This window comes from Typopeltis vanoorti, chromosome 22, assembly GCF_054136105.1.
Source record: "Typopeltis vanoorti isolate ZY-2024b chromosome 22, IOZ_Tvanoo_1.0, whole genome shotgun sequence".
In the NCBI taxonomy this organism is placed as follows: domain Eukaryota; kingdom Metazoa; phylum Arthropoda; class Arachnida; order Uropygi; family Thelyphonidae; genus Typopeltis; species Typopeltis vanoorti.
Genome location: NC_143570.1, coordinates 30,693,359 through 30,715,411, shown reverse-complemented (window position 1 = coordinate 30,715,411; position 22,053 = coordinate 30,693,359). Strand labels below are relative to the sequence as shown.

The window sequence follows — 22,053 nt, the reverse complement described above, 5'->3', positions numbered from 1 at the left end:
CATGTCAGAGATGTTAATCATAACAGAACAGACACCTCAGGTTTGGCACATCACTTCTCAACTTCAAACCATGCTATAGATTGGGATGACAGTTCAATGCCATATATGGAGGAAGATTACAGATGTTGAATATTTAAAGAAGCTGCAGTGGTCCTACGAACAGGAAACAACCTTAATAGAAACCAAGGAAATATTGAAAGATATATAGAAAAATCTTATTAACTCATTAAGTTTAGTGGAACTGCAGTATGCCCAAAACTATGTAACGCGTATTTATAATAATGACTAAAGTATATTGCTTCACGCACACCATGTCATGTGGTGCCTTCCAATTTTTTGTTGTCTAACCGGTGTAAATTGTTACTGTATTCCTTCGTTTTTTTTTGCATTTATTAGTTCTTTTTCACCGTTTAGTCTTGACAAAGCTAGTCAGTTTTGCTAGCGAAACTAGTCGACGAATTTGTGCATATATGTATTAAACCTATGGTCTTATAATCCAAATATCTGTTTTGTGTTAATTATAGTTAATAAAGACCAAATATAACTTTCAACATATCTGAACCTTTATTTCATTCAAGTTAATTATTGTGATTATCGTGTAATTTATTATTTATAGTTATGCCACAGGTACCTTCAAAGATCAGACTTACTTCTTCAGTATAGTTTTGGGACATTTCTATTTTGCAGGGTGATGCTCACTGTAGTCTACTGCTTGGCAAATTAATGGATTAGGGAAGATAGCATTTGCAGAGAATTGTGCAGTCTTTTTGAGTAGAAAAGTTCTGATCTCAGGGATATCGGATTCTCGGTGAAGTTGCATGTTTCTTACTAACCATGATGCATTGAACACTATTCATAAACATTTTTTTGGATAATCTGTAGTTTGCTAATGTTCGAATCTGCTATGTGACCCCATGCAGGGGCTTGATCAGCATCTCGTATAGTAGTAATTTAAGTTCCATGCTTAGCTGGCTATGACAATTCAAAAACAGGCATAGATACCCCACTGCCCCATTTGCTTTTCAGAAGATATGAATCTGCTGTGAAAAAAAAAGCCCTTTATCTAGTTATATGCCTAAGTATTTGGCTACTGGTACCATGGAATAAGGGTGTTAAACATAACTTTGCCTTCTTATGAATAGCAATGCAGTGCTCTTGTCTGCATTAACATCAATTTGCTAATTTTTGAGCCACCGTTGTAGTTCCGAGACTGTGTTTTAGTTCTTTTGGTTGCAGGGAGAAGACCATTATTACAGTATTTGTCTACATTATAGAACCATTATGGTGGCAACTGTGCATGGAATGTCTGACATATAGATAACAAAAAGCAGATGTGATAGCATGTTGATCCTGGGAGATGGCGGCTATGATTTTGATTGAGACAATATAATACCCTGTAGCTTCACTCAGAGTTCGTTATTACTGAGGTATAATTTGTCAAGTTTTACCAGTCCTAGGAATTTGGCTTGCAGGAGTTTGAAAAGAAGCCCATTGTACCATATTTTGTCAAATGCTTTGGCAATGTCCAGGAAGATTGCCTGTTTCCAGATGAACCCTAAATTGTTTTCCACAACTCTGAAACCTTACTGTTACGTGGAGTGATTGTCTTGAAATCCAAATTGCTCATCTGAGATGGGATTTAATTCTTTAGCAACTTCCTATTGTCTTATTAGCATTATCAACTCGGCCATTTTTCCTAGGCAGGAAAACAGGCTGATTGAGCAACAGTTTAAGAGAAGATATGCTGTTTTTCCTGATTTGGGGATTAAGATTACACATGCTGTTTTTCACCAGGAAAGTAATTATATCTTGATATTATTGCATTAATAATAGCAGAAACTGCTTTATGTGGCAGGCATGTGATGATTTTGTTAGAAATCCCACCTGGAACTAGTGCTTTCCTATTCTTAAGTTTGCTGATGATTTATAATGTTGGTTGGATGGAGTTTATATACTCTGTGCATTTTAGCATACAACATAGTCAGGTGCATACTTTACTGAAGAAGTCTATATCTACATGGGTATCATTTAAATTACACTGATTTTCGAGGATGCCGTAAAAAATTCAACCTTGTCTACATCACAGTAAACCAGACCATGCTCACCATGGATTGGTGAGAGGTGTTTATAGTCTGTGCGTAGAGCTTTGGTAATTTTACAGAGCATCTGGTCTTCTGTGTTTAAGTACTGAAGTTTTGTCTCCCACCGTTGAAAGTTTTTAAGTGCACATCATACTTCCTTTGTAGTCCTATTTAGCGCTTGGCAATGTTCTGGGGCCAGCATTCTGGTATCAGCATCTGGCTCTGCTCTTTTCATGAATAAGATTTTTAGTCTCATCCAGAAGTTGGTTGGAGTTTTTGCATGGTACATCTGCAGTGGCAGCTGTTATCGGCTTTTCCAATCTCAAAATTGAATCATCGATTTTTTCCTTGTGAGTTAATGGTTGGAACTGGGCCAAAACAGATTCATATAGAGTGGTCATTAGTTTTGTCCAGTTGATGGATCTGGAATATTTTCATGTTGTGAGCCCAGCTGGAGTAAAACTGGGTTGTGATCAGAGCTTGAGGTTGTCCATTACATTTATTTGGTATTTGCATACTGTTGGTAGTGGAAGGGTTTATGATTTCACTGTGTTCTATACTGAGCTTCAAAAATATGGAGTTTTTGCATGGTACATCTGCAGTGGCAGCTGTTATCGGCTTTTCCAATCTCAAAATTGAATCATCGATTTTTTCCTTGTGAGTTAATGGTTGGAACTGGGCCAAAACAGATTCATATAGAGTGGTCATTAGTTTTGTCCAGTTGATGGATCTGGAATATTTTCATGTTGTGAGCCCAGCTGGAGTAAAACTGGGTTGTGATCAGAGCTTGAGGTTGTCCATTACATTTATTTGGTATTTGCATGCTGTTGGTAGTGGAAGGGTTTATGATTTCACTGTGTTCTATACTGAGCTTCAAAAATATGGCTGCCCCCCCCCCCCCACCACACACACACACAGTGTTGGGTCTATCATTGCCGCATAGAACATAGTTCCTGAGTTTTGGGTTGTCAGCTGGTTGAAAGTGCATGTTGTTTACAAGGATTACCTCAACATTATATCGTGTTGTAAATTCTTAGTTCATTCAGTTTGTTTCCAAAATCATTGGCATTCCAGAACACAATCTGTAGAGAGTTTGGCCTTCTACGTTATTAACTATCAACTAGAGCAATAGTCTCACAAACTTGTCTGAAGAGTCCTAGCTAGGGTTTAGATTGCTGAACTTTATTAACAATTTGCCCACAGTGGATGCTACAACTGCAGCTTTGTTGGATATGGTTGGCCATAAGGAGTTCAGTTCTTCCAGCCAGTTTTATACCACTTCTGCATATGAGACACGTACTTGGGTGGTGTGTTGTGCTGTTGGGAGGAAGGTATCTGCATTTGTTGTGTGTGCTTGTGTATTTATTCGTGGGGCTCTTTGGTTTTCTTTTGATGATTTTTGAATGGCCGAGTATTGCTTGTAGTTGGTGGATTTAGCTGGCCCTTTTTTTTTATTTTTTTTTTTTGCAGGATGCAGTTGTATGGTTTTCTTTGCATTTAATGCAGTGGAAATCAGTATCTTGAAGCTGTATTGCAGGAAACCGAATTTGACAATCATGCCATTATCTAGTTGATGTCTTCCATCATAATGGTTCTGGTTTTATAGCCAGGTCACCAACAGTTTTTAGGTTGTAGATTTCTCAGTACCTGTTTGCTGATTTCCACTAGGACAAGAGGCATTGGCTGTTTATTTTCTCAGCGCATACATCTAACTTTAACAGGATTTAGCCTGCAGTTATGGAGATTTTTTTTTTTCCATTTTAAAATATCATCTCATTCACTTCCATATTATTTGATCACAGAAGCCTCCATTGAATATAATGAAGTTTTATTTTCAATCAAGAGATAGTATCATATGTAATTAATAAATTAATTCTTTCATATCTGCATAATTTTGAAATAAACAGTCAAGTATTCCCAAATGTTTTATTTTGTGTAATTTGCAAGCCATCACTATTCTCATAAAAATCAGAGATACCATTAAAAAAAAAAAATTTATTTACCAAGACCAGTTTTCATTTGTTTCAATGTCAACTGTGATTCTCCGAACACCCTCTTTAACCACTGCAATTGTAATGCACTATTGGCATAAGTTATTTTAACAATCACAAGATGAATTAGCTTAGTGTAATTATATACTTGGACATTTTACAAAACAAAATGGAAAAGCTTTTTAATAGTCATTGAAAAAAAAATAAATTATCTTGCAAAGAAGAATCAGAGATCACATCATGCTATTGACATTACGTTGTGAAAAGTTACTCTAGTCCCACTGCTAATGTTAATCATATTCTGCTGTTTTCATAAACTTTGTCTTTTCCAGTGAATTATTTTTATCGATAATTTATATAAATTCACCCTTCATGATGAACAATAAATGGAAGGAAATGCAAGCTACACTTTTCAGTTTTGCAGAAACACTGGAAAAAAAGAGTTCTGTTGTGTTATCGACAAAATACATTTAACACATGCATTCCATGACAAATGGCTCAAGAAATTCAAGTGGGATGTGCCATGAAGACGAAGTTGCATTCGGTAATATATAAAAAATATCATGGGACTGTTCACAGAAACTCTAAGTTACAAGATTTTCAAGGCCTTTTTAAAGTAGAAACATTCAGGTTTCATGAGGCATTCCATTTTCACAAAAAATTGCTGTGATATATATTTTGCAAGAAATCACCAGAGTACCACCAAGCTGCTTTCCAAAAACTTATTTTAATACAGCCATTTATAAAGTTAAATTTAATAAACCATTTCAAAAACTTCATAGGTTCACTAGTAGAATAGCATCAAAATGACATTAAATGTAAAGAATGTGTGTATCAATTATTGTTGATGTTGAACAAAAAGTAGCTAAGGAAATGAAAGACTCCAGCAGTGAGTCTTCTAGATAAGTCTACAGATATTTCAAATGAGGAGAAACTCATTCATTATATGAAATGCATAGATAAAAACTGGAAGAAACATTTGCTTACATAATTCCTCTCCAAAACTCACTTGCAGTATAATTTGATAGATTAGAGAGTGAAATGAACAGACTTTTCTTGCCAAAAGAGTGGTAATTAGTTAGCAAAAGCAGCAGGTAACATGCCAGAAAGAAAAAGGACTACTGGCAAAATTATCTGGATCTTACAAATTAATGCACATGATTTGTATTTGGCTATTAAAATTCTATTAAAAATGTTCCCTTTGTTGAATGAAATGAAACAGTGGGTGTTCATATATACATACATCTTTTACAATTCATACTATGTGAATAAAACTGTTTTGTGACTAGTAGATTTAAGTGGTATTTCTGGAAGCCTTGTTGTGCCACAGCATAAGGCACTAGAAGAGATCACACATCGACTACTGCTCAAATCTGATTAACTTTGTTTCAATGCAATAGAAAATTCTGGAAAATTCAGGACTGGTATGTTGGTTAGGGGAAAAGAGTGAAGAATGTAAATTGCAGAGCATAGTTGATAGGCAGAAAAGAAGTGATATGATAGAGGTGGTTAAGTTGGCGAGGAGATTTTGCAAGATTAATATAGAAGGAATTATACATAGAGTGAAGAGTGAAAAGGGAATAATGAGCAAGACCATCCCTGGAATTTGCTTAAAGGTATTGTAAAAAAAAAAAAAAAAAAAAAGGAGGTAGAAGTTGATTTTTCAGATGAAGAATGGCTGATGAGTAGAATACATACTGGAATGTGTTGTAAATGAATTTACAGTTCAGTATAACATGGTGCTTGATGAGTGAGACTTCTCATGTTGACTATATGAAGGTTTATTATTATAATGATAACAATGCAGAATGGGTTATTATGCATTGACATCATTCAGCAGCAGCCAACTGACACACACACACACAGTTACTGACACAAGTTACCCCAAATCATAATTGGGTAACTGCAGAGTTTGGTGGATAGAAGGAGGAGATGTGATATGATTGAGACTTTTAAACTGTTGAGAGGTGGTTACAGGGTTGACACTGAGGAGTTCTTTCGCTTGGTTGAACAGTGGGAAGGAGTGATAACTTCCATCCCTGGAAGTTATCACTTCCAGGGATGGAAGTGATAACCTCATGCTCACAGTTTCCTTTCGTAACTTCCATCCCTGGAAGTTACGAAAGGAAACTGTGAGCAAGAGGGTGTGGAGTGGTTTCTTTGCATGGAGGGTGGTTGAACCATGGAATGCATTGCCTGATGGAGTGGTGAGAGCAAGAACGGTCAATGAGTTTAAGGAGTGGTATGATAGACTGTGTTTCTTAGGAAGGGCCTCCCACGATGAGTCTTTTGACTCCATGGAGGCCTGAATAATAATAATAATAACTATCATAATGGCACCATGAACCAGTTCCTGAACCATCATAACAATCAACACTCCAAAATACAATTTACCAAAGAGTTGAAAGTAAGCAGTTCTCACCTGTTCCTGGATGTCAAACTTACTTGTGTGTCAGAAAAACTAAAGATCTCTATTTACAGAAAACTAAAGTTTCTTCTTACAACCTTCTAGAAGAACAGTTATCGTAAACAGACTATTAATAAGCTGTTATTTAATCCACCTGCTCACCATATCGAAGAAGTAATAATGTAAAAGGTTTTATATTTCTGCCGTATATCATTTCTGTTTCACCACAGTCAGCTAAAATTCTCATAAAATATAAAATCGCACTACTTTCACCCCTCTAATCAAACTCATTCCTCACTCAGTACATCCAAACCTAAATATGACAGCCTAGAGCAGGCATTGGCAACCTTTCCTAGTTTGGGGGCCAAATTATCATTCTGTCTCTGAGTCAAGGGCCAGACCAAATTATTAAATAAAATAAATTAATATTAAATGAATTAAAACAAGTTGCTACTTCATATTTCATTTATTTATAATATAATGCTTTGGTATAAAGCTCTACATAAATTTTATAATATAATGAACGACATAACAATTTAATGTGAAGATTGGCCTTGTACTTCAACTACGAGACTATCAATATTGATGGTAATATTACTTAAGGATAATGCAAAGATTTTGAGGTTTTCGTCCGTTATTTTTGTCCGAATTTTTGATTTATTGTATTTCATCCCTGAAAAAAACTGTTCACACATATATGTGCTACCGAAAAGACAAATGATTTTTCTTGAAAAGGCGCGTAAATTTGTATATTTTTTTTCCAACAAATAAAATTTATAAAAATCTGTCAAAGCAATGTTGTTAAATTGTAATTTTAGCACTAAATCCGTCTGAAGCTCAATAAGTTCCATCTGTAAGTTTTCTGGCACATTATTTACATCAGCATCCATCGGACGAGTAAATATAGCGAATGTGGAGTCTTTGTTTTTGAAGTCGGCAAACCTTATATCAAATTGCTCTATTAATGCCTTCAGTTCATCTTCATAACAATTATAAGGGATATTTTTTTATGAGTTGCTAGAGTAGGAAAATTATAACAATTTTTAGCTCTTATCTGACTTTCCAACAATCTTAGTTTATTACAAAAAGCTTTGACATGTCCATGCAGTTCATGAACTAATTGTCCTTGTTTTTACAATTTAAGATTCAGTTTGTTTAGGTATCCGGTGACATCTACATGGAATGCTAAATCACACACCCACTCATCATCTTTTACTTGGTTAATTGTGTTTCCTTTTATGTCCATAAAATCTGCAATGTCTTGTCTCAGATCATAAAATCGTTTTAACATTTTACCTTTACTCAACCATCTCACTTTACAATAATAAGACATCTTCATAATTTGAAAATAGGTCTGCCAAATACTCCTTAAATCGTCAGTGATTAAGTGCACTTGACTTAATAAAGTTAATACTGGCTACTACAACTTCCATAACATTTGTGAATTTAATCGATTTTGCACACAGATTTTGTTGGTGGATAATGCAGTGAAAATTTGTTAAATTTTCCAGATAAATCTGTAGTTCTATTGCTCTTTCATGAACTATTCCAATAAATCCCTTCTGTGCATCAACCATTACAGGGGCTCCATCAGTGCATATGCCAAATAGTGAACTCCATTTAAGCCCAAATCTCTCAAAGACTGTGTTGACTGTTTCAAATATATCTTCACTGGTAGTTGTTCCTTTTAATGGCCGAAGAGCCAATAATTCTTCTGTGATGTTTAAATCCGCATCAACTCCTCGAATAAATATTGCTAGTTGTGCTGTATCGGAGGCATCGGTGCTGTCATCCAAAGCAATTGAAAATGCTTCTAATCTTGCAATCTTCTCATTTAAACTTTTTTTGATATCATCAGCCATAATTTCTATCCGTCGGACAACAGTACATCTCGACAAACGAATATTCTCAAAGTCTTTTTTCTTTTCAGGACATATTATACTTGCAACATCCAGAAGACATTCTTTGATAAATTCTACTTCACCAAATGACTTAGAATGCTTAGCGATTTTTTCGCTTACCACAAAGCTGGCTTTGACAATGCTGTGGTGCTGCGCTCTTTGCTTGTTGAATATTTGCTGCTGGGTATCCAAGTTCTTCTTCAACTTTGGTATTTCATCTTTTCGTAGTTGTCCATCAATTTTTGGGTGATCTGCATGTCTCGAAGTAAAGTGTCTCTTCAAGTTGTATTCTTTGTTGACGGATACGGATTCGTTGCACAGCAAGCATACAGGCAAACTTTATTTTTCACTAGGTTAGACTATGATAAATTTAGTTTACTCCTTTATCCCAGTGAGAGCAAACAAAGTCTGCGCCTGAAAATATCTTCAGGACTGAATATAGTGTTGTACTATCTTACCTGGGTAAGTAGTGCAACACCAGGGATTGGCCATTACCCAGACTAGTTTCGACCTTTACTGAGGTCTCTTCAGTAGGAGCCAGGCCCAGAGTTGGAGATACCAGGCAGAAGCAGTAGCAAGGTCATCTTTACCTATAGGAGTTGCCAAAAGGTTTGCCACCTTTTTTTTTTATTAAATTATTCTGGATTTAGAGAAATTCAGTCCTGAAGATATTTTCAGGCGCAAACTTTGTTTGCTCTGACTGGGATAAAGGATTAAACTAAATTTATCATAGTCTAACCTAGTGAAAAATAAACTTTCAACATCTTTCTCCAGAGTAATTTAATAAAAAAAAAGGTGGCAAACCTTTTGGCAACTCCTATAGCTACGAGTTGTCTGGTGTTGTACTACTTACCCAGGTAAGATAGTACAACACTATATTCAGTCCTGAAGATATTTTCAGGTGCAAACTTTGTTTACTCTCACTGGGATAAAGGATTAAACTAAATTTATCATACAGGCAAACCTTTATTCAGAATAAAATAATAATCCTTTGTCCAGTTGTCTTGAAGTTGACGATTCTCTGCAACTACTTTTCTTTTTTTTTGCAATAACCCCTGACACTGTCCCAAATTTATAAGCAATATTCAGAACTGTCAAACAAAACTGTCTTCTACACCGCAGGCACTGAACAGAACACAACACAACATCAACGCAGGCACCGAACAGAATGCAGAATCAATGCAGGCACTGAACGTTGTAACATGTTCACACAAGCCGCTAGTCAAAGTGAGAAAGAGACCTTGGTTGGAGAAAACAGTGTTTTGCGCTAGTCACATGATGTCAGTTTAATGTGAGTTAGTAGAACATGTTTTCTCCCACCATGAATCAGACAAACTTCGCTTAAATAGATTAGGGCTGGATCCGGCCCGTGGGCTGCCCATATGTGGCCTAGAGTATCAAAAGGTTTACAATTTTTGGTGGTAAACCTCTTATTTTTTTCAGACAAAAAAATTAATCGAGTTGCACATGGAGGGGCATATGAGGGATAGCATGTATTGCAGAACTAGAGACAGCACTCAACCTAATCATGTTCTTAATTCTGCTAACTCTCATGAAGATTCTATCACTCATTCAGTGATCTGGAACAAAACAGAAAATATTTTTAGATGTTACAATGAGCTTGAGAGAAGAATTATCGAATTGATAGAAATTGTCCTCAATCCAGTCCACTTTAATACTAACCTAAGATATAACCTGATTGTTACTCCTAAGCTATCCATATTTGGCATATGTGAGATCATGCCCACATGAACATACTCAACAATACTATGCCATATTATTGAGTTTTTTTTTTTTTTTTTTTAATCACACTCAACAATACTATGGCATTCCGAACACCTTCAAATGTCAGTATTCTGTTTGCAACTTAATTTATAGCTATTGTTCTCTGGTAATGCATATTTTTGTATTTCCATTTTCATGTTAAGCAAATGAAGTCTCAAGAAGACAAAACTAGTTGTGAACTCATATAATAAATAGTTTTGTCTTTTCTAGGCTTAATATCATAGAGCCAAGTATATCTGTTGCATATATGTAAACCTTATACGTGAGGAAAAAACTTAACAGCGCCAAGTAAGAAGGTACACATTTATTTCATTCAAAAGTTAACAAAATCTGTAGTTTTTCAAGGAAGAGTAAAAGAGATTGGCTGCAGGAGAAAACTGTTCAGGCCACAAATGGACAGGAGCCCGAGTTTGCTCTGTGTGGGCAGTATGTTTGCAAGTCTGTCACCTCGCACTGCATGCCCCACTTCTTTTTATCTCTTCCTCACCAAATACAATGGAACACAACCCAAACAAATGCAATTTTACTGAAGATCTTGAAAATTCTCCCATAAAAAAAAAGTCAAAACAATCCAACCATAAAAAACATCAAAAAATTCATAAAAAAACAACAGAAATACAATCAAACAACTTAGTAACATTAATTCTTACAGAAAAAAAGTTTCACATTGACTTCACCAACATCTGTGGCCTTAACAGAAATATAAACAATGTGAACCACCATCTACAGTCATCTAAATCAGAATTACTATTCATATCGGAATCCCAAGTCTGCACGGTTAGCCTAGTGGCTGTGCACTTCACAACCATATGCCTGGGGAAGGAGTGTCCTAGGTTTGATTCCCGTCGGTGATGTGAGGAGCTTAAAGATCTTCCTCAGCCGTAGCCAAGTTGCCGGTCTTGTGCATGGACAATAGGGTTTTCCCCCAGTTTATCCTGGGGTTTTTCATCCCGCAAAGCAGGCAAACCGGCCTTGAGAACACTACAGACATAGGACACACCAGGGCATAGGGCTGACCACCTTATCCTGTGAATGGTTTGAGGTCTGATGATTAATAAACCCTCAACACTGCAACATAAAAGAGGGAAAGAAAGATGAGATGAGATCTGAACCCAACTGGCAACCTCAACAGTTACTGTCCACCTCAACTGCTTAAACAACACATTACACAGTTCTTTGGTTTTGCCACAAGGGTGACACGTACATTCATCAGAATCGACATACCTGCCAGAGACTGCAAATCCTTGAATTCCCACCATTTCATCCACTTTGGCTCAAAATTTCCAAATCAACCTGCCCTTTTCATATGCTCTCTTTTTTGCTCCACAAACTCTGTCAACCACTCTGACCTCTTCGACTATTTCTCTCTAAAGCTCAACTTTCTGCAATTGAAATACCCCAATAGTGAGGTCATCCTTCTTGGGACTTCAATTTCCACAATTCATATTGACTTTCATTTTCCAGTTTCACCAATCAAGCAAACAGGGATCCTCAGATGTTTGCTATCAGCAATGACTTATCTTTGATCATCAATCTTCCTATCCTAATACCTGACAATTCTCTCCAATTTTCCAACACACTTGACCTCTTTCAAATATACTGTGGTTGTGATTTTTCCTCTTGGCAACTCAGATCACAACCTCATACAAGTCTCTTTAGCCTCTGAACAATCACCCATCAGTTCACAGTTTCATGTCCTTGGGCACTACAAGGGTACCAACTGGAAAGACCATGATGTCTATTTCTCCTTCCCATGGTCTGATCTTTAGTTCATTTGATCCAAATACCTGCTCAGACAGTGTAACTGAAATCATCCTCACAGGAATGAAGGGTTACAACCGTTTTTTCCACTCCAAATTCTCAGCCACCATCCAAGCCTTGGTTTCTCAAAAATGTGTGCCAATGCTGTAAAGAAAAAAAACCTCTTCTTACCACGAATGGTTCAAGACCAAAACTCCAGCTGCTCGCTCTGCCTACATTGCAGCTTGCAACTCTTCTAAAAGAATCATTAAGTGAGACTTTGAAAGGACCAAATGTTGCAGAGGTTTTTTTTTTTTCTTTCTTTTTTTTCTAGTCCCTTGCCAAGACTTCTGTCCCACCCGGGTTTCCACCACTCTCACATCCCGATGGTACTGTAATGACCTTACCTAAAGACAAGGACAACTTACTAGCATCACTTTTCTCTTCTAATTCCTGCACTGATGACCTCAGCAACGTTCCCTTCACTCTACCACAGCTCCCTTCATGTCACCCATGGTTTTCTGACAAAAAAAGAAATCCCAAGAATTCTTAATAACTTGAACACAAACAACGCATCTAGTTCTGATGGTATCTGACCTATTGTGTTAAAAAACTGTGCCCCAAAACTAACACCTCTCCTGTATTGCCTCTTTAATCTATCCTATTCAACCAGTATCTACCCAACAACATGGAAATAGGCCCACATTCGATCCATTCCAAAGAAAGGTGTTAAAAGTCAACCAACAAATTACTGTCCAATTGCTCTCAACTTCTGTTCTCTCTAAAATTATGGAGAAGGTCATTAACAACCAACTACTGAACCACCTAGACACATACTAATCAGTGATCAGCAGTATGGATTCTGTCACTTGCAGAATTGTATGGATTCCGGCACATTCAAGCCACATCCATGAAGTTACTCATTGCAGGAGGGGGGGGGGGTACTAACCATTATTCACACGATGTCTATCATATTTCTACTTTAAGTCATTCAGTGACAAAGTGCTCAAGTGCTTCTGATGACCCATTCACCACTCTTCAAGCAAACAAACACTGATAACCAATTTATAGGGGTGGTTGCCCTCTGTTCTCTCTCCTCCTACCATATATTCATCATAATCATTTATTCATGTATGAACAGAGAACTATATACAAAAACATTCATATAGCAAAAAAAAACACTCATGGAGTTAAGATCTATTAAGATGAAAGTAATAAGCTGGGTTGCTCTGTTCTGTGCCAATTGGTAAATGTCAGATGGTTCAAAAACCTCATCTTCAAAAAGACATTTGCTTATATATATATATATATATTGCTAAAACTGTTTTCTTGATCTTACTTTCCATATGTGTCCATTAGTCGGCCTGTAGAGAGCACTGAACATAGGTGAAGGGGGATGTCTAAGTTGGTGTCCAAAGCATCTCAGTTGATTTTTTTAAATTGTTTCTGTTAGGGGTCTCTGCTGACTTTCTTCAAGAATGACAATATTGGAAATATGATCTTGCAATGTATATCCTAGTAATGTTCGAAGGCATGTTGTCCCAAAGCTATTGATGATATTAACTGCTCAAATGTACAGACGAATTTTGGAGTTTGTGGTGATGAGATTGGATTACCAGATAGGAAGGGGATCTGGAAAGTTCTGATAAACACCTAGAACAAAAATGATATTAAAGCAACTCACATAACCAGAAGAAAGAACATACTAGTAGCAGAGTTATGAAAGGTAACTTATGTTCTTTCTTGTAGTTATATCAGTTGCTTTAATATCATTTTTGTTCTAGGTTTATCAGAACTTTTCAGAACCCCAACCCATATTAGTTCAACTTTTATGGAACTGAAGAGCTTTGTGTTTTCTTTTCATTATATCAGTTAGATTATCGATGCATGAGCCAAGGTACTGAAAATCATTTACTTATTCAAGAATGTGGTCATTCAGTCCAATATTTCCTTTTATTCTATTCTTTAGAATTTCAGCTTTATTGCTAGACTGCCAACCCGATGAGTGCTGCAATTTTACATAAATTATCTAAGTGATTTTAGCAGTCTGAATGTTAGAGTCAATCAATACAATATCATCTGCAAAACAGAGACTGATTATGTGGGCTGGTTCTGCTGAATCTTTGAGAATTATTTATATGCTCAATTCCTGAGTCTGAATATATAATCAAGGATAATAATGAAAAGATATGGTGCTTGAAAAACTCCAGTGGAAATAGGAAATCTCTCAGTGATCTCTCCATTACCTTTGCCTGATAGTTCTGGTACGGTTCTGCTATTGCTTTGATTATTTTCATGGTATATCATAATAATTAAGAATTTAGAACATCCTCTGTGTATTGATTGAATCTAAAGCTTTTGAGAAATCTATGAAATTTAAGATCAAAGGAAGATATCTCTTGCTCAGTAGATACGTTCAACAGTGCTTCTGTTTTTCAAGAAACCTGCTTGATATTTGAGTAGAAGAGGTGTTACATATGGCTTGATTTGGTTTAAAAGCATCCTGTGATAGATTTTCAGTGTGGTAGGAAGCAGTGTGAATCCTTTGTAATTTTCTGGGTTGTTCAGATTACCTTTCTTGGGTATTGGTATTGTTAGGTCTTCTCTCCATTGTGATAGAATGATGGATGAGCTAGGGCTGTATTACACATGTTTAAAAATTGTTTCCAAAGCTCTGGTCCTGTATGTTTAATGGCTTCTGCTGTTATACCATCTAATCCGGGTGCTTCCTCATTCTTTTGGGTTTTTAGTGCAGTTTCAAATTCTTGCATCATAAAATTGCTACTTGTAATGGAAAGTTCTTCTTGGATTATTATTTCTGGCAAGGCATGATGAATTATTCAATAGTTTTTTTAAGTGGTTCTTCACTTTTATTTTCAGGTATCTTGCCATTTTTAGCTTTTATTCTTAGTCGTTTGGGCCTCCTCTCTTTTGTACATAAGGAATTATCTCCCTTATACATTTCTCTAGTTTTATGAATATTTTGATAGAGTTCTAGTTTTTGACAGATAGTCAGGATACGATTTTCCTTGTCATTTCGAAAGGCCATATATACTTTGTGTTTCTGTATTTCTGCTTAATGTTATTGGCATTTCACTGAAGAATTGGCATTTCTTTGCCAATTCTTCAGTGAAATGCCAATTTCTTGGAGAAGATCAATTCTTGGCAACCAAAGTTTTTGCTGCTACCTCATGGATGGATTGTACAATATGAGCAAAGTTTTGGGATAGTTCTTCAGGCATCGAGCATTCCATTAGTTTGTTTTGTAGTGCTTTATACTGAGTTTGTAATGAAAGAATTGGAATGACCTAAAGAGTTAGGTCATTCCAATGATATTTATTTATTCTTCTTCTTTTAAGTTTAAAAGCACTCAGACAAAATTTTAAATGTGCACTTACTATTCTATGATCACAGCTTAGTTCCATGTATTACAGAAAAAAAAAGAGGGGGGGTGAGAGGAATTCTGTTTCAATGTTATAAAATCCCTTTAAATACACTGGTGTCCAAAACCTAAAAACAAACATATTTCTGAGGATACCACAAATTCAGAAGAATCAGCTTTTGGCAATTTGTATAACTGATGATTTCAAGTAGAAAGCAGGTGCATACATTCGAAGGTGGTGTATGGAGGAGCAGAGTCCAGAATGAGGCAGGTGACCAGTGGTGTGCCTCAGGGCTCTGTGCTTGGGCCATTGTTGTTTAATTTGTATATAAATGATATAAGAATGGCTTAAAGGGAGATATTCAGTTGTTTGCTGATGATGCAAAGTTGGGTAGCGCAATAAAAAAAATTAAGCTCATGTTGAAAGCTTGTAGGATGATTTAAATAAGCTGGTAGAATGGGCAAAAGGTAATGGATGTCAGTTCAATGTGGAAAAGTGTAAAGTTATGCATTTTGGGATTAAAAGATTACCAGCTGTGTACTACATTGATGGAACAGTACTCCAAGAGATTGATGAGGCTAGGGACTTAGGGGGTGTTGGTAGATAGTTCAGGGGACATATTGCTAAGGTGTCCAAGATTGCAAGGATTACTTGGTTATTAAGGAACACACTGACATCCAGAGATAAAGAGGTTATTATTTCCCTTTATAAAGCATTGATACTTCCACATTTGGATTACTGTGCTCAGGTCTGGTCACCTGGATTCCTTGGAGATGAGAAGGCTGTGGAGAGGGTTCAGAGAAGAGTGACTAAGTTGGTGAGTGATGTAAAAAATGCTCTCTACATTGATAGAATGAGAGCTTGTGGATTGCAGAGGTTGGTTGATAGGCAGAGAAGAGGGGATATGATAGAAACATTTAAATTACTGAAAGGTTTTTATAAGATTGATGCAGGGGAAATGCTTCAGCTATGTGATAGTGATGGAAGAACAAGAGGTCATCTCTGGAAATTAAAGAAGAGTGTGGCTAACAAGGGTGTGAGAACAAGATTTTTTGCCTGGAGGGTGGTGAATGAGTGAAATTCATTGCCTGACTTAGTTATGAGCTCTTCGTCTGTAAATGAATTCACGAAGAGATATGACAGATAGTTTTGTTAGTTTGGGTCTCCTGCGATGAGTCTACTGACTCCGTGGAGATACCCGTAACAATAATAATAATAAAAAAATAATAATAAAATTTTTTTTTTGATTAGATTTTTGACTAACTTAATTTCTAACTTCAATGCAAGAAGCTGAATGATGCATATCAAATAGTACCTCACACTGTATCATGCTATTCATTATCGTTGTTTAGGAGATACTGGTGCCATGAGAGGCTTCTTCAATTAACACAAAAAAATATGAAGGATAAGCAATACTGTTTATTGAAGCTATATATTTCAGCCCATCAGTGGCAACAGTAGTTTTTAAATTTTTTTTAGCAGCCAACGAATCATAATGTTTTCTCAGTTATACCATTACATTGTTTTATGCATAACATCATGTGGCTCTTACTTTTTTCAAATCAATCCATTGTTCGCATTCTATTTGTAATTAACTATTGTCATCACTGGCATTTAATATTCAGGTTGAAATATATGGCATTAAATAAGTAGTATTACCATTTGTGTTTTTATATATTAATTGAAGAATCCATTCATCATAGCTACTTGGTATTTGGCTTATAGTACAAACCAGTCATCTCTCAACTGATCATACAAAACTAGCATTTACATGTAGCATTAATAGCTGCTATCTCATTACCAGTTTTCTCATAGTTGCAAAGATGCCTAATTTGTAGTATAAACCAAATGCTAAGTTGTTAATGAGTGAATGGACACATGATTTACTGTCACTACTGGAAACTAAGGTTGTGATTTTTAGAAAGGTCAAATAACTTTCCATCTAACTAACATCTCATATTTAACATTGGCTACTGACTTCATATCAAACTGCCTCAGCATCCCATGATGCGCAGCACATTCCCCTTTTGGGTATGTATACTTCCATGCTTTATGAGAAGTGTCACTGTGTAGACTGGGTTTGAGTTTAGTGAGATCTCATCAGTGAGTGATAGACCCATAAGAGATAGTGAGCGCTAAATCATAATGTCTCCATAATGTTGCAAAAACAGCATATCATTATATTATCAAAATATCTGGATGAGAGATAGCTGTAGCAAGTTTTATTATGCAGTTTTACTGCTCTTCTTCTTTCCCACTATCTATGGATGTTTGGCTTGTCGGAAGGAATTTTTTCTTTCTTTTTTTGATTTCTATAGTTAATCTCTTGTTAGTAATAGCTTCTAGCAACCTTTAAAATAAAGTGACAACAAAGTTGCCTAACTTTTTTTTTTCTTTTTGATATTTGTCACTATTAGGTAACGAATATTTACGTGTTAACAGCACACGATGTATGGGCTGTGGTGGTCAGGAAAGCATTCGTTACATCAGGAATAACAAGTCAATCATCCTATCTCCCTGAAGCCTCGCATGAGATTAATTATTTACTTCATTACAGAGAATGAATATCTATTAATGAATTAGAAGCAATTACAGCTGCTGCTACTACCACCAATATGATGAGCAGCCTGAGCACTGTTCAACTGTATAAATTGAACTGATTAGTTTTGAGAAGATATATATCACATAATTTCTTAAGAATAATTCTATTGATGAAAAATGTTGAAAACAGGATCATGTCATATAGCTTCATCAGTTACTTACCATATCTACATAAACGACAGGTACGTTGTAACGTGTCACCTCTATATACCACACACAAACACACATCCATAATCATGTTTCTCGATTTCTAAAACATTTAAAAACACCAAATCAGCGCCTTAACTGCCAAACACTTCTCACTATCTGGAAGATAATTAGAATTAAAATTCAGTGATGTGCGATAGTAGGTAACGTGGTTCTTAACTTTTTATTGGATAGTGAGAATCACGTGCTTACAATTGTTCATATAATACGCAACAGAGGTCGCTCTTTCTGTAAGGATGACAGAAAGGAAGTTGATACTCGCATGAGGTTGTTGTAGGTTTAATTTAATGTACGGTACACGAAAAAGATGTGTGTATTTAGTGTTGGACTTAATCTATAGCATCGTGGCTTTCCTGGGAAAGAAATATTACAAATTGTAAACCATAATTGTATATCTGTTATGCACATGTAACATCAAGAAACACAATACGAAATTGATACTATGTACATATATGTTGTAGAGATGAAGAAATATATGCTTTCATCGAATGTTTTTTTACGTCGGACTAATTTTTATGAATTGTTTTTTTAATTTTTTTCGCATTGTGCCATAGAATGTAAATATGTGTGAGGAAAAAGAAGTGAAGCCAATTCAACTGAATTCTGCTGCAGTAAGTAAAATAGTACTTCTTTAGAATTTTGTGAAATAATAAACGCTGTATCATAACTAGTAACACGAGTTACTACCCCTTGTAGGTTCAGTACCCGACAATTCCCTATTATCGTCATAGGTGCATAGTCATCTGTCAAGAATATTCGGCATGCATTTTACAGACCTCGGATTATTATTGTTACCTTAAGTAAATTCGTTGCTTTGTTTAAATTATATCAAATAGCAAGAAAAGTAATCTGTGCTACATATTTGGTTTGTTACATTATTATTATTACATAACACCTCCAGGGAGTCCAAGGACTCATCAGGGAGGGCACCTACTCCACAGCTACAATCCACCAACTACATTCATCATCTGCACCAACGCCATCTACCACCGACCACCATCACTAGTATGTTCACAGACAATCGCAAACATGCATGCCCACGGCAGGATTCGAACCCGCAACCTTTTGGCTGGAGAGCAGATACGCTAACCAGGCCGGCTTATCCTTTTAGCATTTTATCCAACTTAGCTGTCATGTATTATAAAATGTGAGCAAGTTACTGAGGAATGACCTACCCTTCACATAAGCCATTAATTCTGGGTATTTCTCTTGGAAGAACAAAATCTACAAACAGATAGAGGGAACCGCCATGGGTTCCCCCCTCACCCCCTTGCCAATTTCTATATGGAGGATTTCGAAAAACGAGCCATAGACTCAGCCCCACTCAAGCCTTCTATCTGGCTAAGATATGTAGATGATATGTTTTCTATTTGGCCTCATGGCCCAGACACGTTAGACTCCTTCCTCAGTCATCTCAATAGCCTACATCCAAGAATCCAGTTTACTATGGAAAAGGAAAAGAACAATTGTTTGCCCTTCCTAGACACCTTAGTCACATGCCTGCCTAATGATACACTTGGCTTCACTGTATACAGAAAACCCACACACACACACAGGCAGATACATTCACAAACTCTCCCACCACCACCCCTCACAACAATATGGCATCATCAAAACTCTTACCAAAAGAGCCCACAATCTTTGTTCCAGTGGAACTGCCCTTACTACTGAGCTTAACCACATACACAACACTTTCTTCTCCAATGGCTACAGCGAACACAGTATCAAAAAAATAATCAGTTCCTCCCCCATTCCCCGTCCTTCTCGTCAACAAGATTTTAAAAATGCCATCATCATACCCTACATCCGTGGCACATCTGAAAAAATAGCCAAGATACTAAAAAAGTATATACTACACACAGCATATAAGCCCTACCGCAAACTTGCTACCCTTATCCGTTCTACGAAAGATCGGCTCCCTCCTCTCTCGTTTACAAAGTACCCTGTTCCTGTAAGCTGGTGTACTTTGGACAGACAGGCAGATCAGCATCCATCCACCTGGAGGAACACAAGTCTTACATCTGTAAACACAACTATGGCTATTCAGGCTTGGCTGACCATGTTTTGGACACCACCCACAGAGTATCATGGAAGAAAACCACCATGCTCCACCACAGCAAATTTAAGAAAGAGAGACTTTTCTTAGAAGCAGCAGCAGCTCTCAGAAACCAACCAAATCTTAATAAATCCGGTTGCATTAAGCTTCCGAAGATTTCGGAAACACTCATCACCAGAGGTCCCACCTTACATTCCAGGCCACCTACTACTGCCCTTAGAGGGCGCTCCACCTAGATAGGACTTTAGTGTCACCCACGTGGTTGGGCTTAGTATTGTAAGATTTGTGTGTGCATGTTACATTAATTGTTTTTGTAATCGCCATAGATGTCCTAGTGACTAGGACGAAATATAGGAAGTATTAAATTCTATTTTAATTCTTTTTTGAGTGTTGTAAAAAATCCATTAAGCCTCCAACATGATGTCCTCACAGCACTTAAGCCTCTACATAACTATGCTGCCCCCCCCCCCCAATACAGTATCCCATTTCCATCTATATTCCTGTATTTTGCTCTTGACCAACTTCTCCAATCTTTGACGACTCCTGATATGCTGATTGGTCAAGGGCACTGACAATTCCCTTGCTGCTTCATGTAAAACTTGAGCTGTTATACCATCCAATCCCACAGCTGTATTTACATTAAAGTTCTGTAATACAGTGCACTTCCATATCATGTAGCTGAGTTCTTGTATAAGCCTTTGGCTCTCTGGTTCCTGCAATATCACCACCTGGATAATTACGTTTATACATATTTATATGTTTGTATATGAAGCACTAGTTAGGAAGATGAAAGTTGTCCAACTAGGTCAAGCAGACCGAAGAAGAGAGTATATAATAAAGTATACAGGTAACTTATTAGATTTGTACAATTATCAGGAGTATAGGGAATAAAGGGCTTAATTATTATTATGTGGCACCACCAGGGAGTCCAAAGACTCGTCGAAGGAGAGTGTGCCAACAGCATCGAACGATTACCACCCCTTCCAACTACTAACCACGCTCAAACTTGCTTAACTTTTTGCAAACCATTAGTAGCAGAGGCTCTACCAATCGACTGACCTTTACTGGCTAAAGTTGCTGGCTTATATTGAGTGAATATGTTGTGGCTGCAGATTATTGGCATTAGTGACAACTGGCTCTTAGATGCAGATGTATTGACTGGTGTTGAGTTAAAGGGTAGCATATTTTTAGGAAGGACAGACAGAAGAGGAGGGGGTGTGATGCTAATGATATCATATGATTTGAGTTTGGTTAGGGTAGATAACTATGACTCCAGTATTAGTAATAGTTTTCCGTGTAGCAGTCAGTTTGAAACTATATGGTATGAGGTGTAGTCTGACAGGATCAAATACATAGTGGTCTACTTCTTCAGACTTAGTGGATTATCTGCTAGTGATGATGAAATGTATAACCCAATAAACCTGATTGTTCATAAACAATTAATCATCATAGGTGAATTTAATTATCCAAATGCTAACTGAATAACAGGTTCACATGTCTATGTAGAAACAGAAAGGAAAGAAGGAACTCAAAGATATTAGACCTGATTATAGTGTCAGAGGGAGATTGGTTTCAATATGACACGTGTTGGTTCTGCCTCCAATTGCTGACAGCGATCATACTGTACTTACCTGGGAAGTGGCTAACTGTATCTCTCTTCATGCAGCTTCCTCAGTGAGAGGGTGCAGCACCATGTCCTTCCAGTTCTCTCTGTTGGTGGCTTTCCTTTCTGTTTCTACATAGACATGTGAACCTGTCCATGATCTTATATCTTCAAGCCATGTCCTTCGTTTTTTACCTCTTGATCCTTTTCCCATAGTTTTTCCTTCTGTCTAAAACTGTTAGTATCCTCTGTCCTGTCCTGCCAATCTCATCTTTCTCTGGATCATTTTCTGTAATAA

The 22,053-nt window shown here is 36.7% G+C and overlaps 2 protein-coding genes across 2 annotated transcripts in view; one reads left to right on the top strand and one right to left on the bottom strand.

The window, feature by feature from the left end:
* Positions 1 to 18,249, bottom strand: part of LOC150094273 (transcription initiation factor TFIID subunit 12-like) — a 108,797-nt gene extending 90,548 nt beyond the window's left edge. The window contains exon 1 of the mRNA XM_090412324.1: positions 18,052 to 18,249. The gene's annotated coding sequence lies outside the window, so the exon portion shown is untranslated. The remainder of the gene's footprint in view (positions 1 to 18,051) is intronic.
* A 93-nt stretch (positions 18,250 to 18,342) lies between these two features.
* The window catches only part of LOC150094272 (coiled-coil domain-containing protein 174), a 108,880-nt gene continuing 105,169 nt past the window's right edge, over positions 18,343 to 22,053 (top strand). The window contains exon 1 of the mRNA XM_090412101.1: positions 18,343 to 18,707. Coding sequence (XP_090268227.1) covers positions 18,660 to 18,707 — 48 coding nt within the window. The 5' untranslated portion in view covers positions 18,343 to 18,659. The remainder of the gene's footprint in view (positions 18,708 to 22,053) is intronic.